Below are 16,796 nucleotides of genomic sequence, written 5' to 3' on the forward strand. Positions count from 1 at the left end.
TTAAAGATTAAAGTCACTGCTGTGATGAAAAATCATGGCAGCGTTAAAAATAAAGCTTTTTAAATTTTCCATGAAAGATATTGCAGATAGGAAAAAGAGTTGTTTACTTGATCAGGTAATTGGAGTAAAAGATAATCTCCAGGAAAATGTGCAACCACAGTTAGGAGGGCAATCTAGAAAGAGCGGAGGCTGAGATTATTGTGTCGCAGCTCCGGGGGTTAAATGGGACTCGTTTATTGGCAGCAGACTCCTTTACATTTAGCTGAATCATGAAACCCCGACAAACTGGCCATACCTGTTCCGATGAGTCGAGGAGGGTGACATTACACAAGAGGAATGTGTGTGAGCTCAGTTCTATAAAAACAAATCTACACTAATTAACTTGCACGTGTTATTATTTTGCAACATGCTATAAGCAATAAGCTAGAACATTGAGTTCCTAACAGTGGCATATCCATATGATTGGTCTACTGTGCGTAAAAAAAACCTTTTCTAATATCTTCTAAATCTCCAAATTTCAGGGACTTACGAAGCCAGGATTCCTGCTCACTATCTACTGCTGTCCTGCTGAATGTTCGTGTTACACAGACATCGGCTACAAACAGGATTTAGCTTAGACCTGAAATCCTCCAGAACAAGATTGTCTCCAGCGCTCAGTATCAAGGCTCACATGTAAGTAATGGACACTGGACAAGATACCAAAGATTATGGACTTTACCCCAACCAAGGAGCCAACATTCCTGACAGACAAAGGAACCAAGGGTTAGGGGTCTCAGGCAGGAAAGTGGAGTGGAAACTAGGGCTGAGTGGCCTACTTCTGCTCTTAGGTCCTATGTCCCAAATGTCTACTCAGGTCAAGAGTAAAGGAAAGAAAATGACTGGGGACCAAGCAACATTCCTTTATGCAAGTCGCATATTTACTTGCATCAATGACATCAATAATCTACACTTATATCCTGTCTTTACCAGACTAAAACATCCAAAGATATAATGCAGGAATTTTATCAAACAAAATTTCAATCCAAACCACGAAAGGAGATATCAGAGCAGAGATAGACTTTAAGCGAAAGGAGGAAAGACAGATACGGAGGTGGAGAGGTTAAGAGAGAGAATTCCAGAGCTTAAGGCCTTGGCAGGTGAGACGTGGCTGCCAGTCGTGAAGTGATTAAAATTTGGAAAGCTCAACAGGCAGGAATTGGAGAAGGACAGACATCTCAAAGGGTTACAGGCCTGGGAATGATTACAGAGGGAGGGCGGGGGTGATGGCATAAAATTATTTGAAAACAAGGATGAAGATTTTGAAATGAAGACATTGTTTAATGAGGTGTAGTTCAACAAGAATAGGAGTGATGGATGAAGGGGACTCAGAGTTAGTGCGATTTAGAACAAAGGGATCAGAGTTTATAAAAGGTAAAACATGGAAGACCCAGCCAAGAGTGTGTTAGAAAAATCAAACCTGGAGATTACAAAGTCATAGATGAGGATATCAGCTGCATGTGAACTGAGGTAGGGGCAGAGTTAGGTGATGCTACTGAGGTGAAAATGCTGGAGTGTGGTAATGGATGTTTTTTTAAAATATTTTTTGGGGTTTATTGTAATATTTTGAAAATCAAGCTATGTGTGTGTCCATGATTAATTAAATTCGGGAGATTAATAGAGACAGCTTGTCTCTAAGGACCAAGAGATAAAGGGATAAAGATGTTAGCTTCATGCATTTGTAATGAAGAGTTAAGGTGTGTTTCAGCTATAAATAAATAAGTTGGGTCTAAAATTTGCATTATAAGATAAGTGGGAACTTTGCCTTTCAGCTGCTGAATCTCAAAGGGAAACTCCAAAGTGACAAGGAATGTTTACAACTTACAAAGGCTTCAGGTGTAAACAGGGGAAGGAATATTAAATTCTATCGGCTAAACCTCAAAAAATATCAGAAAGCATGAGAGATTTTTATATTTGGTGAAGTTGAATTCAAACGGGTGTTTGAAGGCAATGAAATCTGAGATGAAATGGGAAAAAAATTGAAGGAAAGATGTTTAACTGAATTGTGGGGAAATGTCCTGAAGACCAGATCTGTGTGCTGAGGCAGTGTGAAAGTTGTACGTTTGAAACACAACTTTCAAGACAGAAATGTTTCTGTTTTTCAAAAAACAGTTTGATTCTAAACCTTTTTCTTCAGATTGCCACATCTGAGTGGAAGAGTTTGAGGAGTTGTACAGCATACCTTTATTAAAGTGACAATAATTTGTTGCTTTGGGTAATATTAGTGGATTTTTATAATTAAAATCTATAAGGGAGTTGTTGCCAAACCTTTCACATTTGTCTATCTTTGACCAAATGGGTTTTTGAGGATTGTCCTTTAATCTTATGTGGTTAAGTTTTTTAATCTCAATAATAAATATTTTATTTTTAAAAAATCTTAAAGTTGCTGCTGGAGTTCTAGGTTCTTGGGTTCAGTAGCTCTTCCTTCTTTTCAAAATATAAAACAAAGGTTTATGATCAGTAAAACAGGCTTCCCCCTGGAATCTGGTTTGCTCAGCAATAACATCTGCTGTGGTCATCAGAATAATCTTAGTAATGGTGTGGACCTCCAACGAGTACAGACCCATAGTCCTCAACCAAAGAGCTTGTCGTATGAGGGATGGCTGAGGACTCTGGGTCTGTACTCGTTGGAGTTTAGAAGAATGAGGAGTGATCTTGTTCACACTTACAGGACACTGTGAGGCCTGGATAGAGTGGACATGGAGAGGATGTTTCCAACAGTAGGAAAAACTAGAACCAGAGGACACAACCTCAGGCTAAAGGGACGATCTTTAAGACAGAGATGAGGAGGAATTTCCTGAGCCAGAGAGTGGTGAATAACTGGAACTCTTTGCCGCAGAAGGCTGTGGAGGCCAGGTCACTGAGTGTCTAAGACAGAGATAGATTGGTTCTTGATTAATAAGGGGATCAGGGGTTATGGGGAAAAGGCAGGAGAGTGGGGATGAGAAAAGTATTGGCCATGATTGAATGGCAGAGCAGACTCGATGGGCCGAGTGGCCTAATTCTGCTTCTATATCTTATGATCTTATGATTTATTATATGTGGTCAGAAGTTGAGTTGAGGGTCAAGTGTGACACCAAGTTTACAAGCAGTCTGCTTCAGCATCAGAGTGGGAGAGGAATAGGGGTTGTGGTGGGACCAAAGACAATAGTTTCAGCCTTCCCAATATTTGGTTGAAAATTTCTGCTCATCCAATTCAGGATACCGGTCCAGAAATCTGATAAATTAGAGACTGTGGTGGAGTCAAGACAGGTGGTTGTGTGTAGAGCTGAGTGTGCTCAGTGCATACGTGACAACTAAAGCTATACTTTGGATTGAAGTCATCAGGGGAGGGGACAACATACAGGTGAGAAAGAGGCAGCCAAAGATAGATCCTTGGGGAATACCAGAGGTAACAGTACAGGAGTGGAGAAAGAAGTCATTGCCGGTAATTTTCTGGCTAAGGGTAGTTAGAATGGAACCAAGTGAGAGCAGATCCAGCAAGGTAGCTAACAGTGGAGAAGTATGGGAGGAGGACAAGGTGGTCAATATGTTAAAGGCTGCAAACAGGATAATCCCGGAATAGCGAGCAGTTTCAGCAAACAAAAGCAAGGCCTAATAATGTTTTCAGTAGACCAGTTAGATCTGACATTGAATGATTATGATGGTGTAATGGGTAATGTCACTGAACTAGTATTCCAAACACCAGGCTCTGGGTTCAAATCCGTCACTATGACAGCTGGTCAAATTGAAAGCCATTCACGTTAACGGTGACCATGAAACTATTGTTCATTATTGTAATAAACATCTGGTTCAGTAATGCCCTTTAGAGAAGGAAATCTGCCATCCTTACCCAGTCTGGCCCAAATCTGCCTCCAGACCCACAGTGGTTGATTATTAACTGCCCTCTGCCCCAGCAAGCCACTCAGCTGAAGTGCAGTTAAGGAGGTGGGATGGTCCATGAGATAGAGAAGGAAGGTAAGGGCTGGAGTTCCCGTTGTCTTCCCATGACAATGACACTATGCCAGTGCTAGGGAAGGTGGTGGATGGCATGTCTGCACAGATGCCAATTGAGCCACTTAACTGACCTCGTCTCACCTTCACTGGTATTTTATTTGTGGTGATTTGGCCTTCCATGGCTTGGGGAGATTGCCTCGTAAACATTGGCAGCCTCACTGCGGGTCTGAGGGCTCTCCTATTTAAGCCGTTTTGATGTAGGGATGGCTGTTCTCATGGCAGCAGTGTCATCTCCCCCACCAGGACATACCCGCCTCTTTGTCAGGGCCTGCCTGACTAGCCCCAGGCACCCCAGACCCCAGCTACATAGCTGGGAGGGCAGCATCCCTCCGTGGCATCCTGTGCTTCCAGGTGCAGTCACGGGAGGGATCTGTAATCACCCTCCCCGGCACTGACAATTTGATTTGATTTATTATCGTCACATGTATTAACATACTGTGAAAAGTATTGTTTCTTGCACGCTATTCGGACAGAACGTACCATTCATAGAGAAGGAAAGGAGAGAGTGCAGAGTGTAGTGTTACAGCCATAGCTAGGGCGCAGAGAAAGATCAACTTAATGCAAGGTAAGTCTGTCCAAAAGTTTGACGGCAGCTGGGAAGAAGTTCTTCTTGAGGCGGTTGGTACGTGACCTCAGACTTTTGTATCAGTTCCCGAAGGAAGAAGGTGGAAGAGAGAATGTCCGGGGTGCGTGGGGTCCTTAATTATGCTGGCTGCTTTGCCGAGGCAGCAGGAAGTGTAGGCAGAGACAATGAATGGGAGCTGGTTTGCGTGATGGATTGGGCTACATTCAGGCCATTTGTAGTTCCTTGTAGTCTTGGGCAGGGCAGGACCCACACCAAGCTGTGATACAACCAGAAAGAATGCTTTCTATGGTCATAGCTGTCATCGTGGCGGGAAGATAATAGGCACTGCTGAGTGTGCTGAGCTGCCGATCCTCCAATTGAGCAGGGGCGGAAATCCATTCTTAATAATTAGTTGCATGTCCCTATAAAATGTGCTTCTGAGTTGTGCACACAGTTGAAGCAAATCCTCCCCCACCCAATCCCAATTTCAAGTCTATTGGTGGAACCTCCAAAATTCCAGCAATGTGATGTTAACCAACCAATGGAGAGGCACACAACACATATACATAGGCATGTACACAAAGACACACATGGGCACACACACACGCATGTCTTCAGGTGTGGGTTCTACCTAGTGTACAAGTAGAAAAGATGTGCAAACCAATTAACTAATCCATATTAAAATAAACTGTGTGAAAACAATCATGGGATACTACAACATGGAGGAGGCCATTTGGTCCATAATGGACAATGCACTTTCACAAATTCAAAAGACTAATAGAAATATCAGCTTGGGGATGTGGCAAACAGGATAACAAGGATGATTCCCAGCTTAAAAAATCTTAATTATTCATAAACAGCTGGATCAACTCACTTCAGAGATTCTTAAACTCAGGGATAATTTGATACAATGTACAATATAGCGAAAGGATTAGACTCTGTTCCTACTGAAAGATTATTTTGGTACAATAGATTAGAAAAGACCTTATAAGCAAGTCTGGGTGAGATGTTAAACAGTTGCACAGATTTTTTGAACATGTTGGTTCATGCAATGAATCTTGGCTCTGTAAAAGAGAGCTGTACTGATATTATCCAGGACTATAAGGTAAATGCACCGGGCAATAAAAATCATCAGTGTGGTTCTCATAGTTTAATTTTCCATTGCCTAAGGAAATTGGAATGGAATTTTCCATATTTTTTCCTGAATTGGCCTTTGTGTTAGTTGTAAGGTGTTGGATACAGTTCAGTGCATCTTAATTAAGTCTTTGTAGTCTTAAGTAGGTTAACTTTTATGTATTTATTAATTATGTATATATAGAGAGTAAAAAGTTCAAGCGAGGGTCTGCCTCCATTCTTGCTTGTGCATAGGCTCTATCCAACTCTGTACTGACCCTTGGTGTGGGTCATGTGCTCTCTTACATTACTGACTGGGTGGTGCTGTGCTCAATCTCAAATTTACCCTAACTGTGTCAGACATTTATACGACAGTGTTGATCTTAGACTTTTACCTCTCCCAGGAAGGGATGTAGCTGTTGGTGAAAAGGGAATGTCTGAAGATGATGCTTTAAGCATCGTGACAGTGTGGAACAGGCTTGAACGAGCTATATGGTCCTTTCCAGTCTACCTATTTCATATAGCTGTGGCTTCGCAAGCTGCGTAATACCTTCTGGGGAATTCCAGAGTTGGGAAATAACAAAATGTAAACAAAGAGATAATATGCCCCAGAAATCTACAGAGATTTCAATAAGATTCTCACCACAACTCTGTCCGAGTCTGATGGAAAGAGTTACATACTGCTTCTAAAGGTTGTTGCTGTTCCTGCCACACAATAGTCACTGCTCCTTCTCACAAAGTTCCCAAAATATTGCTTTGATATATTCAATTATTCAAGAGATCAAACTGTAGTATCTTATGATTACTTTCACTCAGTTTCTTTTGGTACGTAGTAGTCAATTCATTTGCACATCTATTCTACTTGTCCAACAGATAGAACTCATACCTCAAGACATGTGTGTGCCTACATGTGTACAGTGTATGTTTGTGCTGTGCATGTGTGTGTGAATGCTCCTCTTTGTACTGGTCTTTATGTACATGTCAATGTGTTTTTCTGTTACTAGAGTTTGTCCTAGTGCTCTCACACTACTGAGCAGACAAGAAAATTGCAGCCAGCAGTAACAGATGCACAGTCCCATTGGCTGTTCACTCTGAACAACTGTAAATACTGACAGATCTCTTGTGACATTTTGCTGGAATCTGGAGCTTTGTTGTGTTGTTTAGCTGGTGTCTTTACATACAGGATATCATACAGGATGATATCCTGTATCTTTAAGGACATTGCTCAGTTATTCCCCAAGATGAATGGAAGGAGTAACTAGGTAACGTAGATAATTGTAGGTGTGCATTAACTTGCACAATCACAGGGCAATTTCAACTGCTTGTGAGTGTCAGAAAACAGGTTCATGACTTTCCATCACCTCATCAATCTCCATTTCTGTAATCTCCCCCAGCTCAACAAACTAGCAAGAACTCAGGATTTGTTCTTGTTCAGCTCCTGTTGTCTTCAGCCCACCTCCAGCCAATCTAAATCTGAAACTCTGAAATTTCTTCTATCTACCTCTCTGCCAGGCCCTCCACCTTCAGACACTACATAAAACTTCACTCTTTCACCATGTTTTTGGCCACCAGCCTTTATCGCTTTATTAGGCGGTTCAGTATTAAAATGTTACCTGACGATACTCCTATGCAGCACCATAGAAAATTTTACAATATTAAAATCTTTATGTAAATTGTTATGAAAGTCAAAATCCTCAGCAAGTGGAGTCCTGACAGGTCTTGGCAGCACAAGGTACCTACAAGAAGAAGGAAAAGAGAGAAATGTCAGGAAAACCAGGTCATGTAACCGGGACACTGTAGACAAGTGTTGGTGCAGGCAGGGGAGAGGGAGAGCAGACAGAGAGAGGGCCTAAAGGAATCTATCCCACTGAGGACAACATGATGGAAGGATTTACCTCCACAAGGACTGTGTGATGCTCAGTCCTCCCGATATTCCTACAGATGCATCTACAACATGTAGATTGCTGAGTATGAGATCAAGTAGGTTTTTACTTCTTGTTGGTTCCCTCACCACCTGTTGTAGACCCAGTCTAGTAATTATGTCCTCCAGGACCTGGCCAGCTCGGTCAATAGTGGTGCTACCTGTTACGTTGTGACTATTAAGGCGTCAACAAGAGAGTTCAGATTTTTGTCAGGAACAAAGGTATTTATTGAATAAGAGATACTTGATACAGAAGTTTGTAGCCTTGATGTCCTGGAGCAGCAGCTCCAGTCCTTATCTGCTTACATCTTGGCTTCCAGAAGATTCTGCCTGAGAGAAAACTCCAGCCTCTGGGTTGATCACTCGCTCTCAGTCCCCCATTTTTGTCTCAAGTCAGATGATTCACTTCCGCTGTCCTGTCTTAAAGAAACTGACACCACATAAACCTCACTGCACAGTCACAGTTGGTGATGGACATTGAAGTTGTCCACCCAGTCTATATTCTATACCCTTGTCACCCTCAGTGGCTCCTCCAAGTGGAGTTCACATGAAAGAGTGCGGATCCATCAGCTACGTGGACAGGGATGGGTGCATTGGGTGGTAATCAGCAGTAGGTTTCCTTGCCCCTGTTTGACTTGATGTATTGAAACCTCATGAAGTCCAGAATTAATGTTGAAGTCTCGCTGGTAGGGTTGCCAACTGTGATTAAGTGCATTCCTGGAGGTTTCATCACGTAATTTGCTCCCACACTCCAGCCATTAGTCGCTCAACACATCCATCCTTATGACATACAGTCTCCCAATGCCAACTGGAAAGCAAAAACACTCATTATCCATTTGATGATGCTTGGCTGTCAACGAAACAGTCTTTTCCCCCCACTTTAGTATTTTGATATCTGGTAAATAGACATGTTAAAAAAATTACATGCAAAAACCAATCTTTTTTACTATCCTGAGGATCTTTCTACAGGATTGCATATAGCTGTGGCCTGGAGATTGATCTTCAATTCTTTGAGATTCGAGACCAATTTTGGAAGATTGGCAGCCCGACAACAGGGCAGCTTCCTCTCGGCTGTGTGCCACTGTGTCGCCTGTCACTTCTGATGAGTCTGTCCCATTGGTGGAACAAGACATTCTCAGGGATGTGAAGCTGGTGTCTGGGACATTGTCTGCAAGGTATGATTGCATGTGTATGACTATGTCATGCCAAAACTGGAAGAGCTGAACAGCTCCGGTTCCATTTCTTCTGGACGTTGTAATGGTTTGATACAACCATTTATATAGATGATCTGGAGGAGGGAACCGAGTGTAGGGTGTCGAAATTTGCTGATGACACCAAGATTGGGGGAAAGGCAAATTGTGCGGAGGGTGTGGAGAGTCTGCAGAAGGATCTAGATAGGCTGGGCGAATGGGCCAGGAAATGGCAAATGGAATTTAATGTTGGCAAGTGTGAGGTGGTCCACTTTGGTAGGAAGAATGGTAGGAAGGACTATTACTTACGGGGCGAAAAACTGCAGCAGGCGACGGTGCAGAGGGACCTCGGGGTCCTTGTGCATGAGTCGCAAAAACCCAGCCTGCAGGTGCAGCAGGTGGTCAGGAAGGCGAATGGGATGCTGGCCTTCATAGCGAGGGGGATTGAATATAAAAGTAGGGAGGTCTTGCTGGAGCTGTATAGGGCATTGGTGAGGCCGCAGCTGGAGTACTGTGTGCAGTTTTGGGCGCCGCACCTGCGCAAGGATATTTTGGCCTTGGAGGGAGTGCAGAGGAGGTTTACTAGGCTGATACCGGAGTTGAGGGGGTTGAGCTATGAGGAGAGGCTGAATAAACTAGGCTTGTACTCGTTAGAGTTTAGAAGAATGAGGGGAGATCTCATTGAGACGTATAAGATGATGAATGGGATGGATAGGATAGAGGTGGAAAGACTCTTCCCGCTCAAAAAAGACAGTAGGACTAGGGGGCACAGCCTCAAGATAAAGGGGGGGCGGTTCAGAACGGAGTTGAGGAGGAACTTCTTCACTCAGAGGGTGGTGAATCTCTGGAATTCTCTGCCCGTTGAAGTGGTGGAGGCTGCCTCGCTAAATATTTTTAAGAAGCGGGTTGATGGGTTTTTGATAAGAGAGGGGATTAAGGGTTATGGGGAGAGGGCGGGAAAGTGGAACTGAGCCACGACAGATCAGCCATGATCTTATTGAATGGCGGGGCAGGCTCGAAGGGCCAGATGGCCTACTCCTGCTCCTATTTCTTATGTTCTTATGTTCTTATGTAACTGAGTGGTTTGCTGGGCCATTTCAAAGACACTTAAGAGTCATAGAGGTTTACAGCATGGAAACAGGCCCTTCAGTCCAACTTGTCCATACGCCCTTTTTTTAATCCCTAAACTAGTCCCAATTGCCCATGCCTGGTTCACATCCCTCAATACCCATCTTACCAATAACTGTCTAAATGCTTTTTAAAAGACAGAATTGTACCCACCTCTACTACTACCTCTGGCAGCTTGTTCCAGACACTCACCAGCGTCTATGTGAAACAATTGCCTCTCTGGACCCTTTTGTATTTCTCCCCTCTCACTTTAAGTGAGCCCTCTAGTTTTGGACTCCCCTATCTTTGGGAAAAGATATTGACTTTCTAGCTGATCTATGCCCCTTATTATTTTATAGGCCTCTATAAGTTCACCTTTAAGCCTCCAACACTCCAGAGTCTATCCAGCCTCTCCTTATAACCCAAATTATCAAGTCCTGGTAGCATCCTAGTAAATCTTTTCTGCACTCTTTCTAGTTTACTTATATCCTTTCTACAATAGGATCACCAGAACTGTACACAGTATTCCAATGTCTTGTACAACTTCAACAAGATGTCCCAACTCCTGTATTCAATGTTCTGACTAATGAAACCAAGCATGCTGAATGCCTTCTTCACCACCCTGTCCAACTGTGACTCCACTTTCAAGGAGCTATGAACATGTACCTTTAGACATCTTTGTTCTGTAACTCTCTCCAACACCCTACCATTAACTGAGTAAGTTCTGCCCTGGTTCAATCTACCAAAATGCATTACCTTGCATTTATCTAATTTAAACTCCATCTGCCATTCATCAGCCCACTGCCCAATTGATCATGATCCCTACAGAACCTTCTTCACTGTCCACTATGCCACCAATCTTGGTGTCATCTGCAAACTTACAAACCATGCCCCCTATATTCTCGTCCAAATCATTAATATAAATGACGAGTAACAGTGGACCCAGGACCAATCCTTGAGGCACACCACAGACCTCCAGTTTGAAAACCAACCCTCTACAACCATCCTCTTCTGTTATCAAGCCAATTTTGTATCCATTTAGCTACCTCACCCTGGATCCTGTGAGATTTAACCCTATGCAACAACCTACCATGTTATCCTTCAAAAAATTCAATCAAATTTATGAGACCTCGTCAAAGGCCTTGCTAAAGTCTATGTAGACAACATCAACTGCACTGCCCTCCTTTATCTTCTTGGTTATCCCTTCAAAAAACTCAATCAAATTTGTGAGACATGATTTTCCATTCACAAAGCCATGCTGACTCTCCTTAATCAGTACCTGCGTCTCTAAATGCCTGTAGATCCTGTCTCTTAAAATACCTTCTAACAACTTACCCACTACAGTCAACTGCATTGCTGTGGGCCTGGAGACACAGGTAGGCCAGACCAGGTAAGGAGGGCAGATTTCCTCCCCTAAAGTGAATCAAATGGGTTTTTACAACAATCAACAATGGTTCCATGGCCATGATAATTGAGACTAGCTTTTAATTCCCGATTTATTAATTGAATTTAAATTCCATCCGCTTACACAGTGGGATTCGAACATGTATTCCCAGAGCATTAGCCTGGGCCTCTGGACTGTTAGGCTCATGACATTAATAACACACTACCTCCATAGTCAAGGGGCAGAGACAGGAGACAAAGATAGTATCCAGTTAAGGAAAAAGAGGGGAGCAGAGAAAGAGAGTCCAAGCAGGGAAAAGGACTGTGATTAGCAGAACTCAGGGAAAGCCCTGGCAATCTCAGGAGACTGCAATAGGTTGGTGACTCCATGCCACTGAGACAAAGATTCCCTTATGGAGCTGTAATATTCTGCTCAACGCAGCCAGAGAACTATACCTGTGCTTGTGAGGTAACGTTTGAGTGCATGCTCAGGAATCTAGGGGAACTGACAATCAGGAGACAAGTTCAAACCCTGCAAGATGGGCCATCACTGAGGCTGGAGTTGGAATGATTTGTGAAGAGAATTCCAAGGCAAGATCTTCACAGAGGCGAATATTTGCCTGTTAATTCACACGTACTTCACATTAACTCTGAACATTAAAGTATGACAGATATTGTAAATTGTTTTATCTTTCTATGCTTTACATAGTGAAGTTATTTCTTGTTTGTTCAAAACCTGTGAATTTTATGGCTTTATTCTGTCAACAGGTGGCTTGAATCTCAAACTTTATTCACTGTAGACAAAGCTTTATTGATCCCTAACCGGATCTTACTAAAAATCTGGCGGTCTGGTCTAAGATCATAACTAAATTCCAAATGGCCTCTGGAAATTGGCCTAAGTAGGGCATTTACTTACCTTAAGTGGATACCCCACCAATAGTGGGCAGGTGGTACCCTGGCGTGATAGAAACAGCAAGTCAGTAAGTCAGTCGGAGTTGTAAATCTTCCCACTCACCCTGCTCTGTGCTTGCCCCCATATGGGGTTAAAACTCTGCAAAGTGTGGAAAGATGTGAGGTCATTGTGAATGAAGATTGATCAGAATATGAAGAAAAGAAGATTGATCAGAATGTTTTTTAATTGGCAAGAAGCTAGGAATTAAGTGTTAATATTCACTCCTCAGAAGCAAAGTTGGCATGGAACTGACATGCTTTACGCTGACCTGCCCTGCAGCCAGGAGGCACAGTGGAGTGGCTAAGTGAGGGTCAAGTGGGGAGGAAGTCATGCCGTCTGGATCTGCCAGCCATACCGACTGCAGCACCGAGAGTACGCAACTGCCAGGACTGCAGGGGAGGAAAGAAGCGCGCCCTTGGATCCCCAGAGTGGGTAGGTCTGGGATCTTGGTCAGGGAAGATTTGGGTAGGTCAGGGATGGGGGGAGGGTGGGGGCAGGGGGTTTAAGGCTGTGCGGGCAGGTAGGAAGGAAGGAGGGGTTCACCCTTAGGAGAATCATCCTGTGATCAGCAAAGATCAAGCCCTGAAGAACAAACCCCACACCCCTACACCCCCTACTCTTCCTTCCTGACTTTTGAAGATTTTATTTTTTTAAAACTTGACTGCTCATTCCCACCCAGCTGACCAAGCGAAAGGTTTTATGGTGATGCTCTCAGACCTGCTGAGATTTTACAGCGTTTTCTGTTTTTGTATTATTAGGGTCAATTGGCTTGATAATGACTTCTTGCTTGAAAGTGGTGGATGAGCTGCCAACTTTGGCTGCTGCCCATTCCCTGTAGTATGGGGGTGAGCACAGGGTGGGTGGCACGTGTGCATTCGCCATCCCTCCTCACCCCTCCCCAACCCATGCTCAAAACACACCAGTGTGGGCGGAACGTAAAATACAGCCCAATGAATGAGCAGCGGGTAAAAGCAAATTACTGCGGGCGCTGGAATCCGAAACAAAAACAGAAAATGTTGGAAATTCTCAGCAGAATAAACTATGATTGCTTTAACTGGAAAGACAGAGACTCGGGGAGACCTGATAGAGGTCTACAAAATTATGAGAGGCGTAGACAGGTGGATAGTCGGAGGCTTTTTCCAAGGGTGGAAAGTTTGTCAATTACACAGGGGCCACAGGCTCAAGGTGAGGGGGGGAAAGTTTAAGGGAGATGTGCGGGGGAGGTTTTTCACAGAGAGTGCCTGGAATGCACTGCCCAAGGAGGTGGTGGAAGCAGGCACATTAGCAATGTTTAAGAGGCATCTGGATGGGTACATAAATAGGGAGGGAATAGAGGGATACAGACTGAGTAAGGGCAGAAGGTATTTTTCTTTGGTTTAGTTGCAGCATCATGATCAGCAGAGGCTTGGCAGGCCAAAGGGCCAGTTCCTGTACTATGCTTTTCTCCGTTCTTCATTCAGTTCTGACAGCCTCAGTGGAGAGAGATTGGAGCCAATGTTTCGAGTCTGGATGACTCATTGTCAGAACTGGGATACAAAGGATAGACAGTAAATCGTAGCTGTGCAGGGCTCTGGTTAGACCCCATGGAGAGTACATATCACTGTGCTCATCACTGCAACTCAGGGAGACTTTAATTGGAGAGGGTGAAGTGCAGAATCCACAACCAAAGGAGTTCTTATGAAAGCAGATTACATAATCTTGGCTTGTATTGTCTTGAACGCTGGAGATTAAGTGGCGATTTCATTCAAATATTTTCGATGATTAAAGCACTTATAAGCTTAAGTGGTGAGAAATTATTTCCTCAGCTGGGGTTGTCCAGAACAGAAGCGTAGCCTTAAAATTAGAGCTAGGTCCTTGAGGGTGATGTCGAGAAGTTCACCTTCACACAAAGGATAGTGGAAATCTGTTACCCTTCCTCAAAGAGCTGGCAATTGAAAATCTCAAAACTGAGACTGATAGACTTTTGCTGGGTTAACTTATCCAGGGCTATGGAACTGACATGGGTAGATGGAGCTAAGGTACAGATCAGCCAGGATCTAATTTAACAGCAGAATCGTCTTTTAATGGACTACTTCTGCTTGAAAACTCCAATGTGCCACTTTAAAGTGTGAAGTTAGGAGTCTGACCAACACCCAAAGATATATACAGAAGTTAAAACCTGGAAAAATTCAACCCAATCAATATGTTACTCTTATGAGTAAGTAGTTCCAATTCCATTTCCCCACCTTATTAACTATTTAACCAGTCTAAACCTGAATTATGACATAGCTTCTGACTCAAACACTAATTCTATAAGTAATGTTCATAGCTCTCCACATGAAGACATCTCTTCTGCCATCAGTTCTAAATCTTCCATTTCATCTTGTATCAATGGCCCTTATTGACTTGCTTTGATTGGAGTCAATCAGTGGGGGGAGGAGGGGAGAGCAGGGACTGTAAGATGCAGATGCCTGGTAAAGGCTTGTGTTATAAAATATATAGCTGCCACCTCCCCCCTTCCCCCCCCAACCTCCTGGGGACCCTCAATTGCCTCCAGTCCCATCAGAGTGGCCATGATGATAGTTCGGGATAGTTTCCTCGAACAGTGTGTGTTGGAGCCGACGAAAAAAAAATGGTCTAAATGTCTGTGTATCAGTGAGAGGAAAGGTGGTCGGAATTTTCTCCTTGAAGAATGAAGAGCATCTGTGAAACCAGAGCTACAGTAAGGAATGAACATCTTTGGGAGAAAGGTACAGGGGAGAAAAGTGGCCTGGAATAAAAAACTGAAAACTAGTAAAAGAAACAGAGAGGTAGAATTTTCCTGGGTCTGTTCCCAGCTTCTCAGTCACCAGGTGCAGTGGATATTGTAACATCAGATGAGCGCGATGTTTCCATGGTTTCCGATGCCCACTGTCCAACCGGAACTTCCCATGCAAACCCCAATGAGAGCAGTGGCCAAATCTCTGAGGTTCTTTGGGACAACACCACTAGTAAATTTTAAAATTGAACAAGATTGTAATCCCTTATTGTTATGATCCACATAGAATCTGATAACTTTTAAAACAAAACTCAAACTTCCAGTGACGGATTAAAAATATCAAATAACAAGACTTAAGATTATAGACTTTTACTGTAACAAACAAATTAAATTCAACATTAATAGTACACTATTTCTGTGGGCAAATTATACTTTAGACTACAGAAAAGAACTTCCCCCATTTAATGCTCACACATCTTATGTTATTGTTGTACTTTACTCTGTCCCTAAGTGGACAGTTCATTCTTAAATAAATGGTCTAACCTGTCCTCAATTCTCAATAGTCTGCCTCCTTTTTCCTTTTCCATCTGGCTAACTTCAAATTCTCGAACTGACTTTTATGCTAAGGGATACTATGGAGATTTTGCTTTCCAGCCAAAGCTAGGCAAATCTTCCGGCCTCATTTCAATTCACACAAACTTGGTCTCTTCAATTTGAACACAAGCTTTTCCCACATCCTGCGTAATGAATAATGAGAATTGGCTGTCTCTATCTCTCTGCAGACTGTTCTGGTAATGTCCGGTTCAATGAAATCTTATAGAACTCTGTAAGCCAGTACTATAATGGCTTGTATGGACTCTTTGGCCGCAATTCTCCCAAAAGTGTTAAACTGAGGGCAAAACTGTTCTAGATCACGCCAATTCTGACAGTTCAGCTTCTCACTCGAATCTCTGCACTCTGTGCAATGCAGAGGTCTCAGTAATAAATCTCATTAAAAACCCTCCTCTCCCCCACCCCCCCCTGTTGTAGAGCCAACTTGCTCCACACCAGGCCAACCTGTAGCTATAATGTGCTGTGTGCAAGCTAAATAGGCTGCCTGAGGGACTTCTGCCCCTCACTGGGGAGGAAGTGCCACCCTCGGGTGCTATCAGCCATCCAGATTGGCCTGCAGTCCCAACAGTGCCAAGAACACATTAGTGGGCAGTGCCAGAACTGCAAGTAGACCAAGAACAAGGTTATGCAAGGTAAGTACAGGTTATTGGACATGAAGGACTTCAGCTGTTTAGGGAGAGGAGCGGGGGGGTGTAGTGGTGGTGGGTTTTTGTCCAGCAGACAAGGTGGGGAGGTCACCATCTTAGGGGCCGTCCCCCAATGCACAAAGGGCACCACCCCAAAGATAGTAACCTCTTCCTACCCACCCTTTTCTTTGTAAAAAAAGGGGTCTGCTGACCTCCCCCCCCGCACCCAACTGGCTGGTCCAACCATTTTATGCCATGAGCAGCATATTATCGGGGTCAATTGGCTTGTTAACAATATTTTAAGGTGAACTCAGGAGTGGGGTGGGAAGATTGGGGTGGGTTGCACCTACCCTATTTTACAGTGCCCCCTCCATTCTGAAAACGTTCAGTGGGGGCACACAAAATACAACCCTTGGTTTTCTTTTAAGAGTTCATTGACCAAGCTTCGGAGGAGCTAGGAGTTTTGAGTCACCTCTCCCCATTCTTAGTGGCTTACACCCATCTGTCGACTGGTATATTGGCTGTGCCGCTGTGTAATAACCACCTCCCCACCCCGCC

At 43.6% G+C, this 16,796-nt stretch overlaps 1 protein-coding gene across 2 annotated transcripts in view; it reads left to right on the plus strand.

Annotated features, from left to right (window-relative positions):
- The first annotated feature begins 556 nt into the window (after positions 1–556).
- LOC145357102 (ADP-ribose glycohydrolase OARD1-like) overlaps positions 557–16,796 on the plus strand; it is a 49,900-nt gene continuing 33,660 nt past the window's right edge. For both annotated transcript variants that reach the window (XM_080210218.1, XM_080210219.1), the window contains exon 1: positions 557–672. In XM_080210218.1, coding sequence (XP_080066344.1) covers positions 572–672 — 101 coding nt within the window. In that variant the 5' untranslated portion in view covers positions 557–571. The remainder of the gene's footprint in view (positions 673–16,796) is intronic.

Source organism: Carcharhinus amblyrhynchos, chromosome 22 (assembly GCF_965287045.1).
Source record: "Carcharhinus amblyrhynchos chromosome 22, sCarAmb.v2.hapA, whole genome shotgun sequence".
NCBI classification, from domain to species: Eukaryota; Metazoa; Chordata; class Chondrichthyes; order Carcharhiniformes; family Carcharhinidae; genus Carcharhinus; species Carcharhinus amblyrhynchos.